The 18,538-nt window shown below is 32.6% G+C and overlaps 1 protein-coding gene across 1 annotated transcript in view; it reads left to right on the forward strand.

The window, feature by feature from the left end:
- The first annotated feature begins 2,134 nt into the window (after positions 1 to 2,134).
- LOC139500844 (ski oncogene-like) overlaps positions 2,135 to 18,538 on the forward strand; it is a 41,568-nt gene continuing 25,164 nt past the window's right edge. Inside the window, exons 1-2 of the mRNA XM_071289723.1 lie at positions 2,135 to 3,555; positions 11,379 to 11,572. Of these exons, the coding sequence (XP_071145824.1) occupies positions 2,680 to 3,555; positions 11,379 to 11,572 (1,070 nt within the window). The 5' untranslated portion in view covers positions 2,135 to 2,679. The remainder of the gene's footprint in view (positions 3,556 to 11,378; positions 11,573 to 18,538) is intronic.

Genomic DNA, 18,538 nt, shown 5'->3' on the forward strand with positions numbered 1-18,538 from the left:
AAATAATGCATGAAAGACCAATGCGATATAAACTCAACTTTTAACAAGAATAATAAAATGAGTTGGATTGTTAATGTGCTCGTTCACATTAGACAAATTAATCCACCTGGACATTTTTTCAACAGCTTTTTGGCAAGAATCTTGCTCTTAAATGACACATGCTTAGTGGATGAGCAGAATATAACAATTCTTAAGTTTATGGTTGACCGAATCAATGTACCTAAAGGCGAACTTGCTAGGTACAAGGAGACCACCGAGCCGGTGCTTTCAGTTAATTGTATGATGATAATTCATCAAACCTGTTAGGAGTGTGTCTTCCTCGTACGAGTATTCAACAAACACAGTGAAGGGGTGCTATTTCCCAAGTGTCCCTTTTTTCATACAACATTTCTAAACGCTACACAAAAAGTTAAAATTAATAAAAAAAAATAAAAATGACAATGGTTATAGGAGCAGCATTTAATAACTTGAGTACCCAAGTCAATTATATTGTCTTTTCATATACCCATATAATATGATCAATGTGACATGTAAAGCAAATCAAGATTCTAGAAGCACAACATTAAAGCATCTTAAAGCTCCTCTTTTTTCTTTTAATTATGGGCATACGTCTTATGACATGCGCGGATCGTGACATTTTGAAAAATAAACAGGTTTTAAACACCATAAAATATCACGTTATTAAAAAAAAAATATGAAAAAGGACCCCTTCCCCTCCTTCTTTCTGGATCCACCAATCAATAATATCTATCCAGATAAATGTTCTTCATTCAAAATTAAGCCATGAAGTCGAAATCTTATATTCGTAATCGACGGTTTGAAGCATGATTATGTTTTTTACCCCCCAAAAAAACCCTAATATATGCCATAACGTGTCAAAATTATATTCAACGGTGACGTCAGTACAAACTAGCTTGCTTATTAATATACCGTACTTTAGAGGCATATTAAAAACACGTCTCCTCGTGTCTATAACGGATAGAACCTCGAGAGGAACAAAAAACATCTGTTTCGACGGTATTTCAATTCAGAAATTCAAAATGAGATAGTTTTTACACATGTTACAAAATTACCGCATCTTTAGAAAGGGACATAACCTCTCACATCTGCTGTAGAAACACGACCAGGCAACAAAATGTATACACACATGCAGTGTTTAAAAACATGTCAATATTATTAAAATGATCCGTAAAATACATGATATCTCTAATAAATATACGAATAAAAAGACTATATGCTGGTTATACGAGACAGCAACCCAAAAACAAAGAATAACAAAATACATAAGATAGAAAACACAAGTATATGGTCCTCAACGGCACAAGCGGCAGTGGGAATGTCCTCGTTTTTTTAAACTGTTTTAAAACATAAATTCAAGTAAACGTTTTTAAATTTCTATATGATTTTCACAGATCCAATGTGTTCATTCTCTTATCCATACCATATTCCAATAAGAGCAATAAAAGTAGTTTATTTATTTAACGTCACTCTAGGACAAAAAAATATATAAAAAAGGGGGATCGATCCCAAACGCCTGTACATTTTTTTTATACGGGGGGAAAAGGGGGGGGGGGGGGGGGAGTTGGATGTAAGATGATTTTATTCCGTGTTATTTAATAAAGAAAAAAATTGAAGGAAAAAATATAAACAGAATGGCTGTGAAAAAAATAGCACTTTTGATGGCATTGTATATTTCGAAAAAAAAAAAAGAAAAAAAAATGTTCAACATTGATTTTCAATCTTGGTTTTTGTATGTTATCAAAAAGCTAAAAGAAAAAAATTGTCTTATTAAAAAAAAATTAGAAAATGTTATCCCATTTGTCAGTATAATGTTGTGTTAATTTTAATCATATTGATACTTAATTTCAATTTCTAAAAAAATCATATTGATACTTAAGTTCAATTCTAAAAACAAACAATTTTAGTTCAAACTTGTTGAAAAAATCCCATAAACTTTTCTGTTGGTGAAAACTTAATAAAGTAAACCATTAAAACTATAGAAGTAATCAGTAGCATTGATTATTCAACAGTCGCGGAATTTCCAATATCTCTATTTTGAAACAGACTATAGTTGATTCTGCAGACGTATGACGTCAGCGCGGACATATAGTCGAGACGACTTTAATGTCAATTTACCAAAGCGCCAGACGGTCGAACGATCAATGACCATTTTAATACACCTTTATTTCATCTTGAGATGATTCATAATTAACATTCATATAATCCGTTATATATCAATAAATTGAAAACTAAACTGTATTCTAATTATCTGGTTGCAAAACAAGTTTTAAGCGCAAGATATGCATATAAATATGCATACAAGTCATTGAAGTGGGAAGTCAACGGATCGGCAGACCGTGTTATGTATAATCAACAATGTCTATTGTTTTTGTATATTAAAAAGCTTCGACTATCCTTAAAATATTGACAGATGTTAAACATCATAAAATAAAGAAATTATTCTCTACAGTTGTTCCTTATAATATCGACCTTTATTGAACTTTATAACTACTATCGCGTAATCGTAGTAGTAGGACTGATTAACGGAACAGCCAAGTATTTCAGTTTGTTATCAACTGCCGACAGTGGGGAGACGTTAGACGTATGTGTGTATTGCTTGAACTAAGTAACGGAGAGGAACGTTAAACGGAATTTTATTTCGAATGTGACAATTATTTAATGGAACATCTTAGATCACAAGTTGTTAACCCTCATGTAGAGAGGGTTATCAAAAACTTTCAAACATCAGCCATGCGGAGTTTACAAGGCCCTGGTCCCGCTGGATTTCTTTCACCAAGTGACATTGAGGAATACCGTAAAGCACTTAAAAAACTTCCGGAAAAGGGTTTGGAGTACGACCCTCTAAGAGGACCTCCGCCCTTCCCAGTGCAACAATTTCCAGTATTTGCACCCGTGGATGCTACTAAAAGTGAAAAAACGGATACATTGTTAGAAACCGAAACCATTGCTTGTTTTGAAGTTGGAGGTGAAAAAAGGTTGTGTTTACCACAGATTCTAAATACGGTTCTGAGGGATTTTAGTTTACAGCAAATAAATGCTGTGTGTGACGAACTTCATATTTTTTGTTCACGGTGTAATCCTGAACAGCTTCATACATTAAAAATGACAGGGATTCTTCCATTAGGGGCACCGAGTTGTGGACTTCTTACAAAAACTGACGCTGAAAGATTGTGCAATGCACTACTTCATAGGGCACCTGCTAAATGTTCTGAGCCCCCTACACGGGACAGCTTTAAAGTTTATCATGAATGTTTCGGGAAATGTAAAGGGATCTTTAGTCCTGAGATGTATGTGGAACCCATTGCCAAATGTATTCAGTGTGTTGACTGTATGGGCTCATTTTCACCAAGTGAATTTGTTCGTCATTCTCATAAAGCGCTGGAAAACAGAACTTGTCATTGGGGATTTGATTCATCACATTGGAGATCTTATTTATTGTTGGCTAAAGATCAAGAAAACCGTGATCGAGTGAAAGAAGTATTGCAGTACATGAAGTCAAGATTCGATACTTCAAAGAAATATAAACGAAAGCAGGTTAGTTATTTGAATTTTAAGATACTGATCAATCTAGTCTTTACGCTTAACCACAAGTCCTACGTAAAATGTAAAATGTAAAATTCTTCTCTTCAAGCCAACATAATCCAACTTAAATTCTCAAAAAATTGTGCTTCAGGTGTGTGGACTCAAAACTTTCAAAGGTTTATCATGAATGCTGTCAATCGTTATTTATGAAACGGGGAATCCAAATCTGACAGTAGTTTTGTCAAATCTGTTTAAATTTCACTAAACGTCGTAAACATTGATTTCTTAAAACTACATGTACATTATTTATAACTACTACTACTGTAGTAACATACTGTTTGTTTAGTAGTTTTAAACCATCTGTCTCAGCTGTTGCAGATTTTTTGATTTAATTACATGTAATATTTTCTTTGGATCCCGGATATATTTTTTAGTTAAACTTGTGTTTTTCAAAAAGAACAATTGAAAAGCACTTACAATGTACATATACATCTATTCTAAAGAATTCCCAATACACCAAGTCAGTCTTCTCAAAAATCCTTAAAATCATCTTTGAGTTGATATAGCTTATGGTTTTCCTGGTATCTTTTTAGCGAAAATTTTAATGGTGGGATATGTACATGTAGGCTTGTTAATAAAAAAGACTGTGGTCCCATGTTTTACAAACTCTACTCTCAAAAAGTCTCATATTTATCACAATTATTCAAAAATCAATGTTGAAAAGAAAACTTAAAATAAAATTTAAATACATGTGAATTTATTTGAAGATTGATAAATTTTAAATTTAAAGATAATATGTATGTTTGATAGTAAGCTACATGTACATGGTATCAGGTCCGTTCGCGCCCAATACACTTTCGCATCCTACATGTTCGCACCTCGCACGTTCGCACCCAAGGTCCGTTCGCACCCAATTTAAAATCAAGTTCCAGTTGAATAATTAGAAAATCATGATTGTTGTTTTAAATTGCCTTGGTGTAAATAATGCAATTATTTAGCTTCGTATGAGTAAAACATTGAAAATTTTAAATGAAAAACACAAAAGATAATTTTTTTTAACAGATTGGTCCCTTTGATCTGAAACAATTAAATAAAAAATTATAGCAATACACTAACCAAAATTGATTAATATTTAAGATTTATTCCACCCGAAAATCCCGGTCGTCAGAATCTCACTTTATTTAAATGATTAAAAATATTTTAACAATACACTATCCGGCAAAACAAGATTAAGATTTATTCAACACAAAAAACACGTTGTCTCACTTTATTTTGAGACAATGACAACAAATATACTAATATGAATACACTTGCCAAAACTTGGTTATAAAGTTATCAAACACAATACCAATAAAACTTGGGCGCGAACGTGTTGGGTGCGAAAGTGAAAGGGCGCGAACGTGATCGGGTGCGAACGTGAATGGGCGCGAACGGACCCAGATTCCATGTACATGTAGGTGTATGGCATTGATTTACGATATGATTGAATATATTTACATGTTTTGACACTTTTTAATTTTTTTTTAAACAAATTATATGTAGACCAACACTAAAAAATATTTGTGGTTTGAATGTGTTTCCTTATTGAAGCATTATTTTTATGCCTCAAAATGTCTACCCTTGGCCTTAAATCATAATTGCCACTTTAATTTTTTTTAAACAAATTACATGTAGACCAACAGTAAAAAATATTTGTGGTTTGAATGTGTTTCCTTGTTGAAGCATTATTTTTATGCCTCAAAATGTCTACCCTTGGCCTTAAATTATAATTGCCACTTTAATACATGTATGGTAGATCAGTCACTACAAAATTACAGGTATCAGAATGATACTTAAATTTTGTAAAGTACAAATGTAAAAATAAAAAAGAATTTGTACCTATATACCCTATATATAGTGACAGTGTCAGTGTACAAGGTTATCTCAAGGATGAAACACACATACTTTTTTTTGTACTATATATAAGTATAATGACTTATGTATTATGTAACTTTTCTATGATGATATACAGCAAACATTGTAATGAACTGTGTACTTTGGTAATGCTCATGTTGCACATACATGACATAATCATAGATTAGGACTATGTATATATTTAATACACAATGTATTCAAGGTTCTATTAATTAAAAGATTGTGAATCTGTGATAAATTGATTTATTTATTTTTGAATACACACGAAAGTTATTTTTTCCACCTGTGGATTGCCTAATAAACAAAACTGTGACTTACAAATCTACATGTATGAAATTTATGTCTTTCATTAAAAATTGAATACACGATCCATGAACTATAGGTCTGAAATTCTTCATCTTTCAAAGTAATGTACAAAATGTACTTCTCTTTACATATATATATATTATATACCTCGGATCGATCATACACCTTTTTCATGATAACAAATATAGCAAATGTTGCCTTGAGAAATATGTACATGTAAATGTATAAAGTACATGTTCATGTATAAAAGATATATTCAGCATATGTTTGCTGTGTACAATAACATGTTGTGTTAGGCAAAACCAATCCATAATTTAAAAAATTTAGGGTTAACCGTTTTACAGAAATTTGACCTAATGTAAAATGTAAATGAAACACATGATACAATGTAAATGGAGGATATACCCTTTTACATTTATCCTGTTTATACATGTAGCATGATAATGACTCTAAGATTGATTCAAGAATGCTTCCCAATAAAATTCTTCAATTGTTGGCATTTTTATGATTATGGCTATTTTTTTTGGCATCTAAATATCCTGTCTTGAATAGACACATAATCTAAATTAATTATGTTCATCTAATAATTAATTAATCCATGTTTATATATCTTATCTGCCATCCTTAAATCTTTTTTATGACAGATTATAGGAAACAGTCCAGATTATTAAATATAACCTTCAGTTATCTCTATGCATTAACTATATCCCTTCGAAATAAGTATATTTAAAGGTTTTGTTAGCTTCTGGGGTGAATACTAACATTTTTGTGCTTTATAAAGAATATTACCATAAAAAATGTTCCATCCTTCATTTTATACTGATAACTTGAAATTTATATACATGTAGAAAGATCATACTGCATAATTTTGTCCTTGTCAAATTTGTTCAAAGAAAGGTCAATTATCTGTGAAATACAGGACCACAACCAGAGTTCGTGAAATCTTTTTTTTCCCTGTTGGTTCTGCAAGAAAATCAGCTGGTCCTACTATTAATGCTATTGCAAAAATACTAAAATTGTGTCAGTCCTTTTCAAAACTTTTGTGTTCAAATCCTCAGGGCCACCACTTTTTTAGAACTCTGCACAACAAAGCCACGGGTCAGAAGCTGAACTAAAAAAAAAAAAAATGTAGACATAAAGGTGATGCCAAACATATTATTTTGTCCTGATTATAATTTACATTGTAAAAAGAAATTCATATACACATGTAATTGTACCAGTTTTATTTGCTTTATGGTACAGCAGCCTCCTTTTGATATTAAAGAAAGATTCAGAAAAAATGAGATGTCAAGATATTTACAATGACAAGAAAAGTTGAAGGTTCTAATATACATGTATATTCCACCCTTGGAGTGCTAAAACAAATCTGTAGTATAAGCAAATAAATTTGTACTTGGATCACCCTTAAGATTGTCAGTATGATACATTTTTGTACATGTATCTTTTATTCCTTACATAAAAGCACTTTAACAGAGATAATTTTATAAGAGTACTGAAATACTCTTGGGGTTTATGTTTTCCTCATTTAAGGCTTTTTTTGTCATGACTTATTATTTTATAAAAGGTTGTCTTTTATTCCTTACGTAAAAGCACTTTAAAGAAAGGTAATTTTATAAAAGTACTGAAACTGAAATACTCTGGAGGTTTATGTTTTCCTCATTTAAGGCTTTTCTTGTCATGACTTATAATCTTATAAAAGGTCGTGCTCTCTTGTGGATTGAAAAAGTACATTTATTATCTAATGCGTATTCAATTCAATATTCCATCTAACAAACTCTTGTTTACTTTAATTGCACTTTTAATTAAATTTGGAATAAGCATTACTTGTTTTCTCATTTGAATTATTTCATATTTTTCATGTCGGGCTGAGTGATAGAAGGTTTTTATCACCGCCCATACAGTATGGGTTTTTCTCATTTCTGAAGGCTTTACATGTACAGTTGCCTATAACTGCTTACATCCACTTCATTTGAACTTGAAAAATCAAGGGTCACGATTGGAATTTAATTGTAAATTAGATTAATGTTGATCCTGTTTCCAGATTTTTTTAGTGATTTTGATACAAAATTTATGGTCCGGCAGGGCTAGGACTCTTCAAGTTGCTGTACAACGAACCTGAAAAAAAGCCTTATTATTTCATTTTGGCAATAAATAAATAGTGCTGAAAGTGGAATTAAACATTAACAATCAATCAATCAGATATAAAATGTACATCTAATGCATGTAAAAGATTGAAGTTTTGTACAGTCCCACAAAGAGTATGTACATGTAAACACTTGAGAATGAAAATTCTATCATTCTTGAGTGTAGATATAAGTTCAATCAGTTGGGCCATAAAAAAGAATAGGTTTGTTTGCCCAAATGCTACCTACCCAGAAAAAAGCTGCCTACTCAAATTCTTTTATTGTCCTGATTTGAAGAAGTTTTTTTTTTTATCAAATAGGCATGAAGACTAATTAACATCTGATACTTCAATTTCTTTTTTGAAGAAAAAAAAAAGAAAATGCCTTACATGTACCTACCTACCCACTGTCTCAACCTTTGGGTAGGGTTTGGGCAAACCAAAATATTTGTGTGGACCAAAGAGTATGTTCATGTTAACACTTGAGAATGAAAATTCTATCATTCCTATGTGTAGATATATAAGTTCAATCAGTTACAAAAATACAATCGTAGCTGATTTTTTTAGCAGTGAAATTGAAATTTACATTCTCTGCCAAGGGCAATATGCCCAAACCCAAAATATGGCATCTGCATAGTTTACATACTGGAGAAGATTTTATGTCAGGAAGAATAATAAAGTTAGTAGACAAAATCCAGACTATGTGAGATTTGATAGACAGTCTAACAGTCAATGACATTTTAGCCATGGATATATAGATTTTATAGATATGTACATAGTGTATATACATGTATTATATTGATCAGCGAACTTAGATACCATTGTTGTATGGAAGAATAGTAAATTCGGTTAATTCATTCCAGTGGCAAATTGCCAAGTTTTACCTGAGACATGTGACATTCATGTTACCTGTTCTTGTTCTTGTATATTTAATGCATGGGTTTGTTTCTATTTTGGTTTTTACAAACCTATTAATTACAAATAGGTTTTGCATTTTCTTTGTAATTTTATGGTCAAATGCACTTGCAGATTTAAAGTTTTTTTTTTAATTTCAAAACCTAATCTTTAAAAAATAAATCATGGTGCAGGATTATTGTGCACTTTCGAACCAAACCGCAGTCTGCCGAAAATGCTTAAAAGCATATTAAGTGCAGACAGTTCATTGTTTAGTTAAATGACACTTGTAAAATGATACCTTGAAAAACAAACTTAAAAATGTAAACATAATGGTTACTCACTGGGGGAGAACAAGTAATTATAGCCATTTAAGTTGATGCATGGTTACCATGGTTATAGATCATTACATTACCAAAACCTTTTAATATTTTGGCTATACATTGTAATATAAGATTATGATATTTATACAACACAATATGTTTAAAAATGAAAAGTAAGGTATTTACAGATTTAGGACATATATAAAAAGTTATCCAATTTTACATATTCATGTATTCGCAATACTTTTCCATTTGTGAAAGTCAGGCAAATAAGTCTGTTTACAGTATCTAAACTGTCCATCCAAATTTCTTTCAAAAAAGGTTAAAACATCTTTATTGTAAAAAGTGGACAGCATTCAAACATCACAAAATTTGCACATAAAAAAAAATACAAAGAATTTGAAATATGTTTTAAAATTTTTACAATGTACTTCAACACCAAGTGCTGTTAAAATAATGTTTTTTTGTAAGAATTCAAATTATGGTGTAAATTAAATTATATAGGAACATAAAAAAATACGAAAATTCAAACTGTTAGAAAAATACTATGTGTACTTTAAGACCATTATAGTGTTGCGCAATTTTTTGTTTTACCAAGAATTCAAATTATGGTATAAAATGATATAGTTTTAAACATCAAATGTTATACCAGCTATTGCTGTTGGACAGGAATGATGATAGGGCAATTTGGCTTGTATTCACAGATTTACACAGGTGTACAATATCATCATAAAGAGCAATTATAATGTAAGGCAATTACATGACTGTAGGTAAAATTACAGGTCACAGGGTCAAGTAATACATAATACTGAGCCATCATGTAGAAATATTATATAACACCTGGAAAATGACCCAGGTGACCTTTTAAACTGGTAATAAATTATTTACCTGGGGGCTGATAATTTTGATCAGCACTGACTAGACCCTAGACCATCAATACATTTTACCCCTCTAGATATTGGTAAATGTCCAAGCTATACATTACTATGTCAATATAACTTGTATAATCTTTCTCTTAATAATAATTTATATAATCTGTAGGATGTTGGTCAATATGCATTCCAAACTGATAATGAAATGTTCACACACAGAGTTTTATTTGTTATTGTATATGTGAAAAGCATATTAATGAGTATTTTTCATTTTGTTGGTAAATACTGTTAATTCAGAAACAATTGCAATGTTTTTAATAATTGTGAAAAATGAGACAGGGTTATTAACACAATTAAAACTCGCATTTTGAAATTTTTTATATTAAATCTCGCATTAATTAAAAAAAAAAATGACAAAATTGAATTTACAGTGTTTCCAATCACAATTAAGTTTTAAATACCTACATGTATGTTGAAATTTATTTACATAGTCAAATACGGCTGATCATGAAGTATCATAATTTTAATATAGAAAAATGACCTTGGAAAGTTAGGAATTTTATGAAATGCTTAGTTTGTTTATATATAGTACATGTAGGTTGGGCTTAGTGGAGCTTTATACACAATGACTTTTAAAAATATAAAACCAGCGACTGTGACCTTATTTGAATTAGATAAAGAATGAGAAAAACTTGTGCACTGAGGCAGACACAGCCGATATGTATTAGTTTATTATAAGTTATTGCTTATCATGCAAGAGTACCTGTTTTAAATATAATGTGCATATAATTTATAACCAATAAATTTAAACATATATAATTTGAGCTACATGTAAAATTTTAAGATATACTTTTACCTGGTAGATGATTCAACAATAGAATAACCCCATTTAGATTCAACAATGTTTTCAGTTTAAAATGGTAGACAATTAGTCTGAGTCCTCACAAGTAATTGTAAATACCATCAGAATCAGGAATATTATTATGATCAATTTCAAGAATCAGGAATATTATTATGATCAATTTCGCATGGACTCTCATGAGGGTTTGGATGGGATTAAATGATTAAAGAATAATGCCCTTAAAAAATGAAGATTAGAGAATAACGGGCAAAAAAAATGAAGATTAGAGAAAAAAGGGGTCAATTTTTTAAAGAGTAGAGAAAAAAGGGCTGAAAATTAAATGTTTACAGAATAAAAGACCCCCCCCCATCCAGACCCTCTCTCATGCTATTATTGTAGTATTAACAATCTTGAACTACCTATAATTAAAATGAGGGTCTTTAGACCCCTATTCTATCTATTGAACAGAATACAACCGGTGGAAAGTTGCAGTTATTGATCATGAAATGTTATTGTTTTAATTTAGTATCAGAATGTATATTGTTATAACTCTCTTTTTACAGCGACCGGAAATCTGCGACCCAACAGAACTTAAAAGATCTAAAAGTGAAGAAAGTGGAAGTTCTAGTGGGTCAAGTAGTAGCTCCTGGTCAGAATCGTCGGGAGTACGTGGTTTATCGGCATTTACACCATGGTCATCACTGGCATTAAAAGACGGAAAACTGCTTCATAATGCATCATCTATACTCAGAGAAAAGTAAGTATATTTCACAACGAATGGTCAGTACTATGGTCAGCCATAAAATATAGATGACCACAAACCCACTGTTAAATACATTGTAAAAGTCAAACTGCAAATATAAAATATATAATGTATATCTAGATGCCATAAAATTGGTATCGTTACTTTCATGGCTATTGATACGCCTGTTGTCCTCGGTGTTACTTAGGAATTAAGGGTATCAGGGGAACTAGCTGTCTACTGACGTATACTTCTCTCTACTCCATAGTTTGGTTATTGGCGACAACGTTGTCGTTATTTTACAGGTATCTCACTTGAAATGTCCCAAGAACAACTGACTCTTGTATAAAGTTACATTTTTAATTCCATCTCAATTATTGAAATATCTTTTATAATTATTAATAGGTGTGTATAGTTTCAGCTTAGATTAACAACTGGCCACTCTTAAGTATTTCTTTCTCATTCCCACGATCGCAACTTTAACCTTTCAACTCTAACATGTGTTTTCATTCAATTCTCACTCCGATCTAGATCTTACCAACTTTACCCTAAAGTGCACTCGCCACATCACTCCCCTCTTTACAAAATTCGTTTCCACTCGAATTATCTATTTATGTTACGAAATCAATTATAGAACGAAAAATACAAAAATAGAAATAACAAATGAAGGAAGGAATGCACTTGAACTACATGTTCTAAATAATAATGAAATGTCAAAATGTGAACTTTAATTATTTTACAACTAAATTCTAATGCTATAAAATCTACGTGCGCAGAAAAAAAATAACCAGTACTTATCAAATTAATCAAAGAACATACATAAATCACAATCTTATGTTTAAATACCATAAACGTATTACATGTGGATTAAAGAAATATGTCTAGATTAATAATTCTGATGTTGTTGTAAAAAAGATTATTTAAAATAAACAAAATGCGCAAATTACTATATACACAAAAATAAGAAAAAATGAGTAAAAAATTACAAATTTTCTTTAAAATTTGTTATCAGGCTCTCAATCTGGAAAGGTAATTATCCTCAATCTTATCTTTAACCGCAATGACCAGAGTCAATAAACAGGTTAACAAATTATTAAGCGTCCCTTATATCCTTACAATAAATTTCCCATCAGCCGATTTTCTTGACTAATTAATTCTCAATGAAATTCTTCACAATTTCTATACAGTATAACATTTTATTATCAACACGTGCGCACTTCTAAATATAGTTCAATCATTGAACTCTCGTTTTGACCTCTGTAAACATATGGTCTCTCTATAGGAAAAACAGTAAATTGATATAGGAGCTTTTTTTTTATCAGAAATATGTGTTAAAAAAATACATTATGATACAAATAAAAATAAAAAATACATGTTTTATAAAATGAAACAATGAAAAGAATATGTACATTTTACGAAATTTAGCGTCTGACAGATGGAATCTTATTGTGCATGTCTGTAACGTACTTTTGACATTCTAAATTCAAATCTCCAAAGTCTACCCATGAGTTGTCTTTTGAATCAAAACCAACCCATTTCACACGGTACTTCCATTTACCCTTGATTCTTTTCTTTCGTAATATTTTTTCGACGGAAAATACAGCATTGTCGCTATTGCTATTTTGTGTAGCGTTGTCCTGTGATTGGGATAGATTCGGTTGGACTTCCTCAGAAATAAAGTCTGCTGGTGTTTCGTCAACAGAAATTATGGCGGGTTCTACGGCATCTTCGTTTAAAGGTGGTGTTATATCGTAAGGTTCATTCGTCCATACGTAACCACGTTTAAGTCTATTTATATGAACTCTATTCTTCAGTAGTTTCCCGTCAGATTTTCGTCTCAACTTAACGTGTATTTCGGAAAGTTTTTGCGAAATATAATACGGACCAATCCAAGGTCTGTTTAATTTTCGTCCAATACCTGCAACAAGAACAGGTTTGTATAAATACACAATGTCACCTACATTGAAATTAGGATTGTCTCTGTTTTTATTTGCCTTTTTTAACATTTCAGCTTTACGGATTTCAATTAATTCTTTAGCAATTTTTCTAGCTATTTCAAGTTCTTCAAGTAAGGTGGTAACGTATTCCTGAGCTGTTTTGTTGACATCTAAGTTCGGTAAATTAGAATCAATTGGATTTTTCGGATGTCGGCCATACACTAAAAAGAATGGTGAATAGTCTGTTGTATCCACCGACGGTGCTGTGTTATATGCGAATTGAATAAAAGGCAGAAAGTTATGCCAGTTCTTATTATCATCTAAATATTTTGATAACATGTCTTTTACGGATCGCATCATTCTTTCACTTTGACCATTGCATTGTGGGTGGTAACTTGTCGTATGAGTTTTTGTAATTTCAAACAGTTTGCAAGTTTCTCTAACAATGTTAGATAAATAGTTGGATCCTCTGTCGGAGTGTAAAAAACTTGGCGAACCATGACGACACAGTACATTTTCTATAAACGCTTTAGCTACTGTTGAAGCTCTTATATCAGATAAAGGTATAAATTCAACGTACTTTGTAAAATAGCAAATGAATACAAGCACATATTGATATTTGGACGGTCCACTAACGGGTAACGGTCCCATAATGTCAGTACTGACTCTTTCAAAAGGCATTGATGCTAAAGGCATGCTAGATAGCTGAGCTCGGACAGGATTTGAAGGTTGTTTACGCTCCGAACAAAGTTCACACGACTTTATCCAGTTTTCAATGTCGCTGTTCATTAATGGCCAAAAATAAAGACGTTGAGTCCTACGGATAGTTCTACTTATTCCTAAGTGACCAGAAAATAAACTATTGTGAGTTTCTGCTAAAATTGTTGGAACCATTTTTCGTGGAATTGCTAATTGAATGTTTGCATTTAAGTCTCTTTGTCCACGTTTTGATCGTTTATCAACGTGATATAAAATGTCATCATGTAAGAAATAAAATGGCTGCAGCACTAATACTTTTCGGTGTTTGTCCTTATCTTTAGGTAATCTACCGGTCTCTAAGTAGTCTATGATATCTTTATAGTTGTTATCCGCACGTTGTTCAGATTTTATTTCAGTCGTTGAGAATAAATTATCAGCATTAATATGAATGTCTCTGCACTGTTTCACTGATTGACAGGCAATTTTACGAACAGGTGGTGAAAATATCGGATTTGATGATTCTTTCGTATTTAACTGATGAGTCTCGTGTATTTGATATGAGGGTAATATGTTCAAAAGACTTTCGTTGTTGAGGTCATCATCCGGTGAATCAACATATGTACGTCTGCTTACTCCATCAGCATTGCCATGTGATGATCCAGGTCTATACACGATTTCAAAGTTATATGATTGTATGAGTGCTACCCATCGAGCAAATTTGCCTGTTGGTTCTTTAAGCGAAAGTAGCCATTTCAAAGCGGCATGATCCACGTAAGCCGTAAAACTTGTAAATCGGAGATAACAATCAAATTTCTTTATAGCAAACACTAGTGCTAGACATTCCAGTTCGGTAATCCCATAGTTTTGTTCTTGTTTACTCAATGCACGACCAGCATAGCAAATAACTCTTTCTTGACCACTTTGTTCTTGACAGAGAACCGCACCTAACGCAAAAGAGCTAGCATCAGTGTAAACACGAAAAGGTCTATCATAGTCTGGATACGCCAAAATCGGTGGTGACGTCAAGGCGGATTTTAAATGTTCAAATGCACTGTCACATTCTTTTGACCATACAAATTCACAGTTTTTCTTAGTCAGTGCATAAAGCGGTGCGGCAATCTTTGCATAATTTTGAACAAATTTTCTATAATATCCTGACAAACCTAAGAAGGCACGTAGATCTTTAAGTTTACGTGGAACGGGATATTGAGTGATTGCGTCAATTTTTGACTTATCTGGTGCAATACCCTCGTTGCTAACTTTGTGTCCTAAATAATTTATCTCCCTTTGTGCAAATGAACATTTTTGGGGATGCAGTTTAAGTCCAGCATCTCGTAGTTTAACAAAAACGTCTCTCAAGTGTTCTATATGTTCATTAAAAGTTTTTGAAAACACTATTATGTCATCTAAATAGATCAAACAAAATTTGAATGTCATTCCTCGTAATACGGTTTCCATTAATCTTTGAAACATTTGAGGGCTATTTTTCAGTCCCATTGGAAGACGTTTAAATTGAAAAAGACCTAAATGACATCTCCACGCTGTATATGGGCGAGACTTAGGACTAATCTGAGTCTGATAAAATCCACTACGAAGGTCCAAACAACTAAAGTATGAGGGTTGGGTGGCCCCCAAGCTTTCTAATGCATCGTCAGTAGTTAAAAGAGGATGAGCATCTTGTTCTGTTATGGAATTTATTTTTCTATAATCAACCACGAATCTATATTCGCTATTGTTCTTCTTAGCTACAAGTAGACATGGCGCTGCCCAAGGACTAGTACTTGGTTCTATAATATCTTGTTTTAACATATCCTCTATCATGTTTTCTAATATTTGTTTTTGTTTATTACCAATCTTGTACGGTCGTTGTCTAATCGGTTTTTGGTCGCATGGCATGCTGATTTCATGTTGTAAAATATCGCAATTTCCTAACTTTCCACCGTTTACAAAAACATTAGAGTAACTTTCTAATAAATTTACCATCTGATCTCTCTCTTTATCGTTTAGGTCATGACCTATGTGTGAAAGTATTTCATTCATTACAGCGCCCTCATCTTCGATGGGCGTGTTTTGCACAGACGCAGACGTTTTTGATTCATTAACAACAAACACCTTATCTTTGTTCGATAAGCACACAAATTTCCCTACACTAGAATTCTTCTTAATTGTAATAGGCTTATCTGTTAAATTGCATAAACCATGTGCTACTGTCCCGTTTCTAACCTCAGAAAGTGATTTCGCAGCTAATAAGCTATGAGAAGCCAAAACAGGGGACTCTGTAGAAATACCTAAAATTAAATCAGGCAGAGGTGTGCCTTTAATTTTTGCAACAATTAACTTCTCGGACATGGGAGGTACAGTAACATCAGTTTGTGCAACTAACTGACGTCTAGGGTCAAAAGTAACCTTTCTATTTACAAAATCAATCACTGCTCCTTTACTCTTAAGAAAATCAATACCTAAAATAATGTTAGGTTCTAGACCAGGTACTAAATAAAATCTAACATGTGCATTCTCCTTCCCAACTACAATATTTACACTAATTACACCAATAATTTTTACCTTTTCATTATTGGCTATCAAAATAGAGTCTTTATCAGATTTATCAATGTTTACTCTTACACCAATATTTCTCAATTTGCCAATTAAAGAAGGATTTGCGACAGAAATATCTGCACCTGTATCTATCAATGCAAATGTATCATATTTATCAATAGAAATCTTAATATAATTGTTTATCAAAGAAGCAGCGTTTACACTTACTATTGGGCTTGGCGGGTCAATAAGTCCTTCCGGCCTAACAAGTCGCCCCGAATTGTTAGGCTTTTTTAGTTTCCCATATAATATTCTCGACACTCTCTTGCATAATGTCCACGCTTGTGACAATTATAACACTCGATGTCTCTCTTTTTATCAAAACCAGATTTCTCTTGTATACTGTAACTGCGACAGTCTTTGGCAGAATGTCCGGTTTTTGTACACAGTTGACACTCTACTTTGTATTCACTTTTGTTTATTCTAGGGTTTGAAATCTGCATAGCGGATATAGTGTCTTTTAAATCTTTGATTGCCTTCTCCTGGTCAGAAAGTTTATTCAACACTGAGTTTGAAGCTCCATATTCGAAGGTGCTTGTTAGTCCGGCCATCGATTCTTGTGCCAATCTTGCAGACTGTACGGCATCTTTGAAGTATTTTGGGTCCCTTTGAATCACAAACACACGTAACGATCCAGGTAGTCCTCTGATGAATGCGGTTGTAGTCTCCCTGTCTGTTTTGCACAAACGGCTACACCGTTTCTCAATGTCACTAATGTAGACTTCGAGTGATTCTGATGGAAGCATACATCGTTCATATAAATGTTGTTCAAGCATCCATGTTGGGTGTAGTCCACTAAAATGTTCTTTGAATTTTGTAAATAATGTATCACTGTTTCGTTTTACACTATTGGGCAGACCATTAAACCACGATAGCGCACCTCCTTCCAATTTTAGACGCATAGCACTTGCAATTTTTTCATTTTCCTTGTTCCATCCATGGAACGCAATCCATGCATCGAATTTATCGAGCCATAGGTTGGCATCTTCGGTTGGTAACCCGGCAAAACTATCTATAGAAAATCCCGGTGTAGATGATTTTGATCCATGTTGGAATGTTTTTGCCATGTGACTTATGTTGTTCATCAAAATTTCGAAATGTTCACTGTTTACGGTGGCTTGTGTTGGTGTTGTTTGACTAGCTGATTTTTCGGCTGAATTTTTGTCAGGTTCAGGCTGATTTTGGATAGTAACTTCACTTTCTGAATCGCTCATTTTTGAATGTTCAATGGTTCTGTTTCTCAACTGGTATGACATAACAAGTCCATTTTAACCAACAACCGGGTACCTCCACCATATGATACGCCTGTTGTCCTCGGTGTTACTTAGGAATTAAGGGTATCAGGGGAACTAGCTGTCTACTGACGTATACTTCTCTCTACTCCATAGTTTGGTTATTGGCGACAACGTTGTCGTTATTTTACAGGTATCTCACTTGAAATGTCCCAAGAACAACTGACTCTTGTATAAAGTTACATTTTTAATTCCATCTCAATTATTGAAATATCTTTTATAATTATTAATAGGTGTGTATAGTTTCAGCTTAGATTAACAACTGGCCACTCTTAAGTATTTCTTTCTCATTCCCACGATCGCAACTTTAACCTTTCAACTCTAACATGTGTTTTCATTCAATTCTCACTCCGATCTAGATCTTACCAACTTTACCCTAAAGTGCACTCGCCACACTATGGATTTTTTGTGGATATTTGATTTTGTATTGTAGATTTGCCAAACTCCGCATACAAGCA

This window comes from Mytilus edulis, chromosome 13, assembly GCF_963676685.1.
Source record: "Mytilus edulis chromosome 13, xbMytEdul2.2, whole genome shotgun sequence".
NCBI lineage: Eukaryota > Metazoa > Mollusca > Bivalvia > Mytilida > Mytilidae > Mytilus > Mytilus edulis.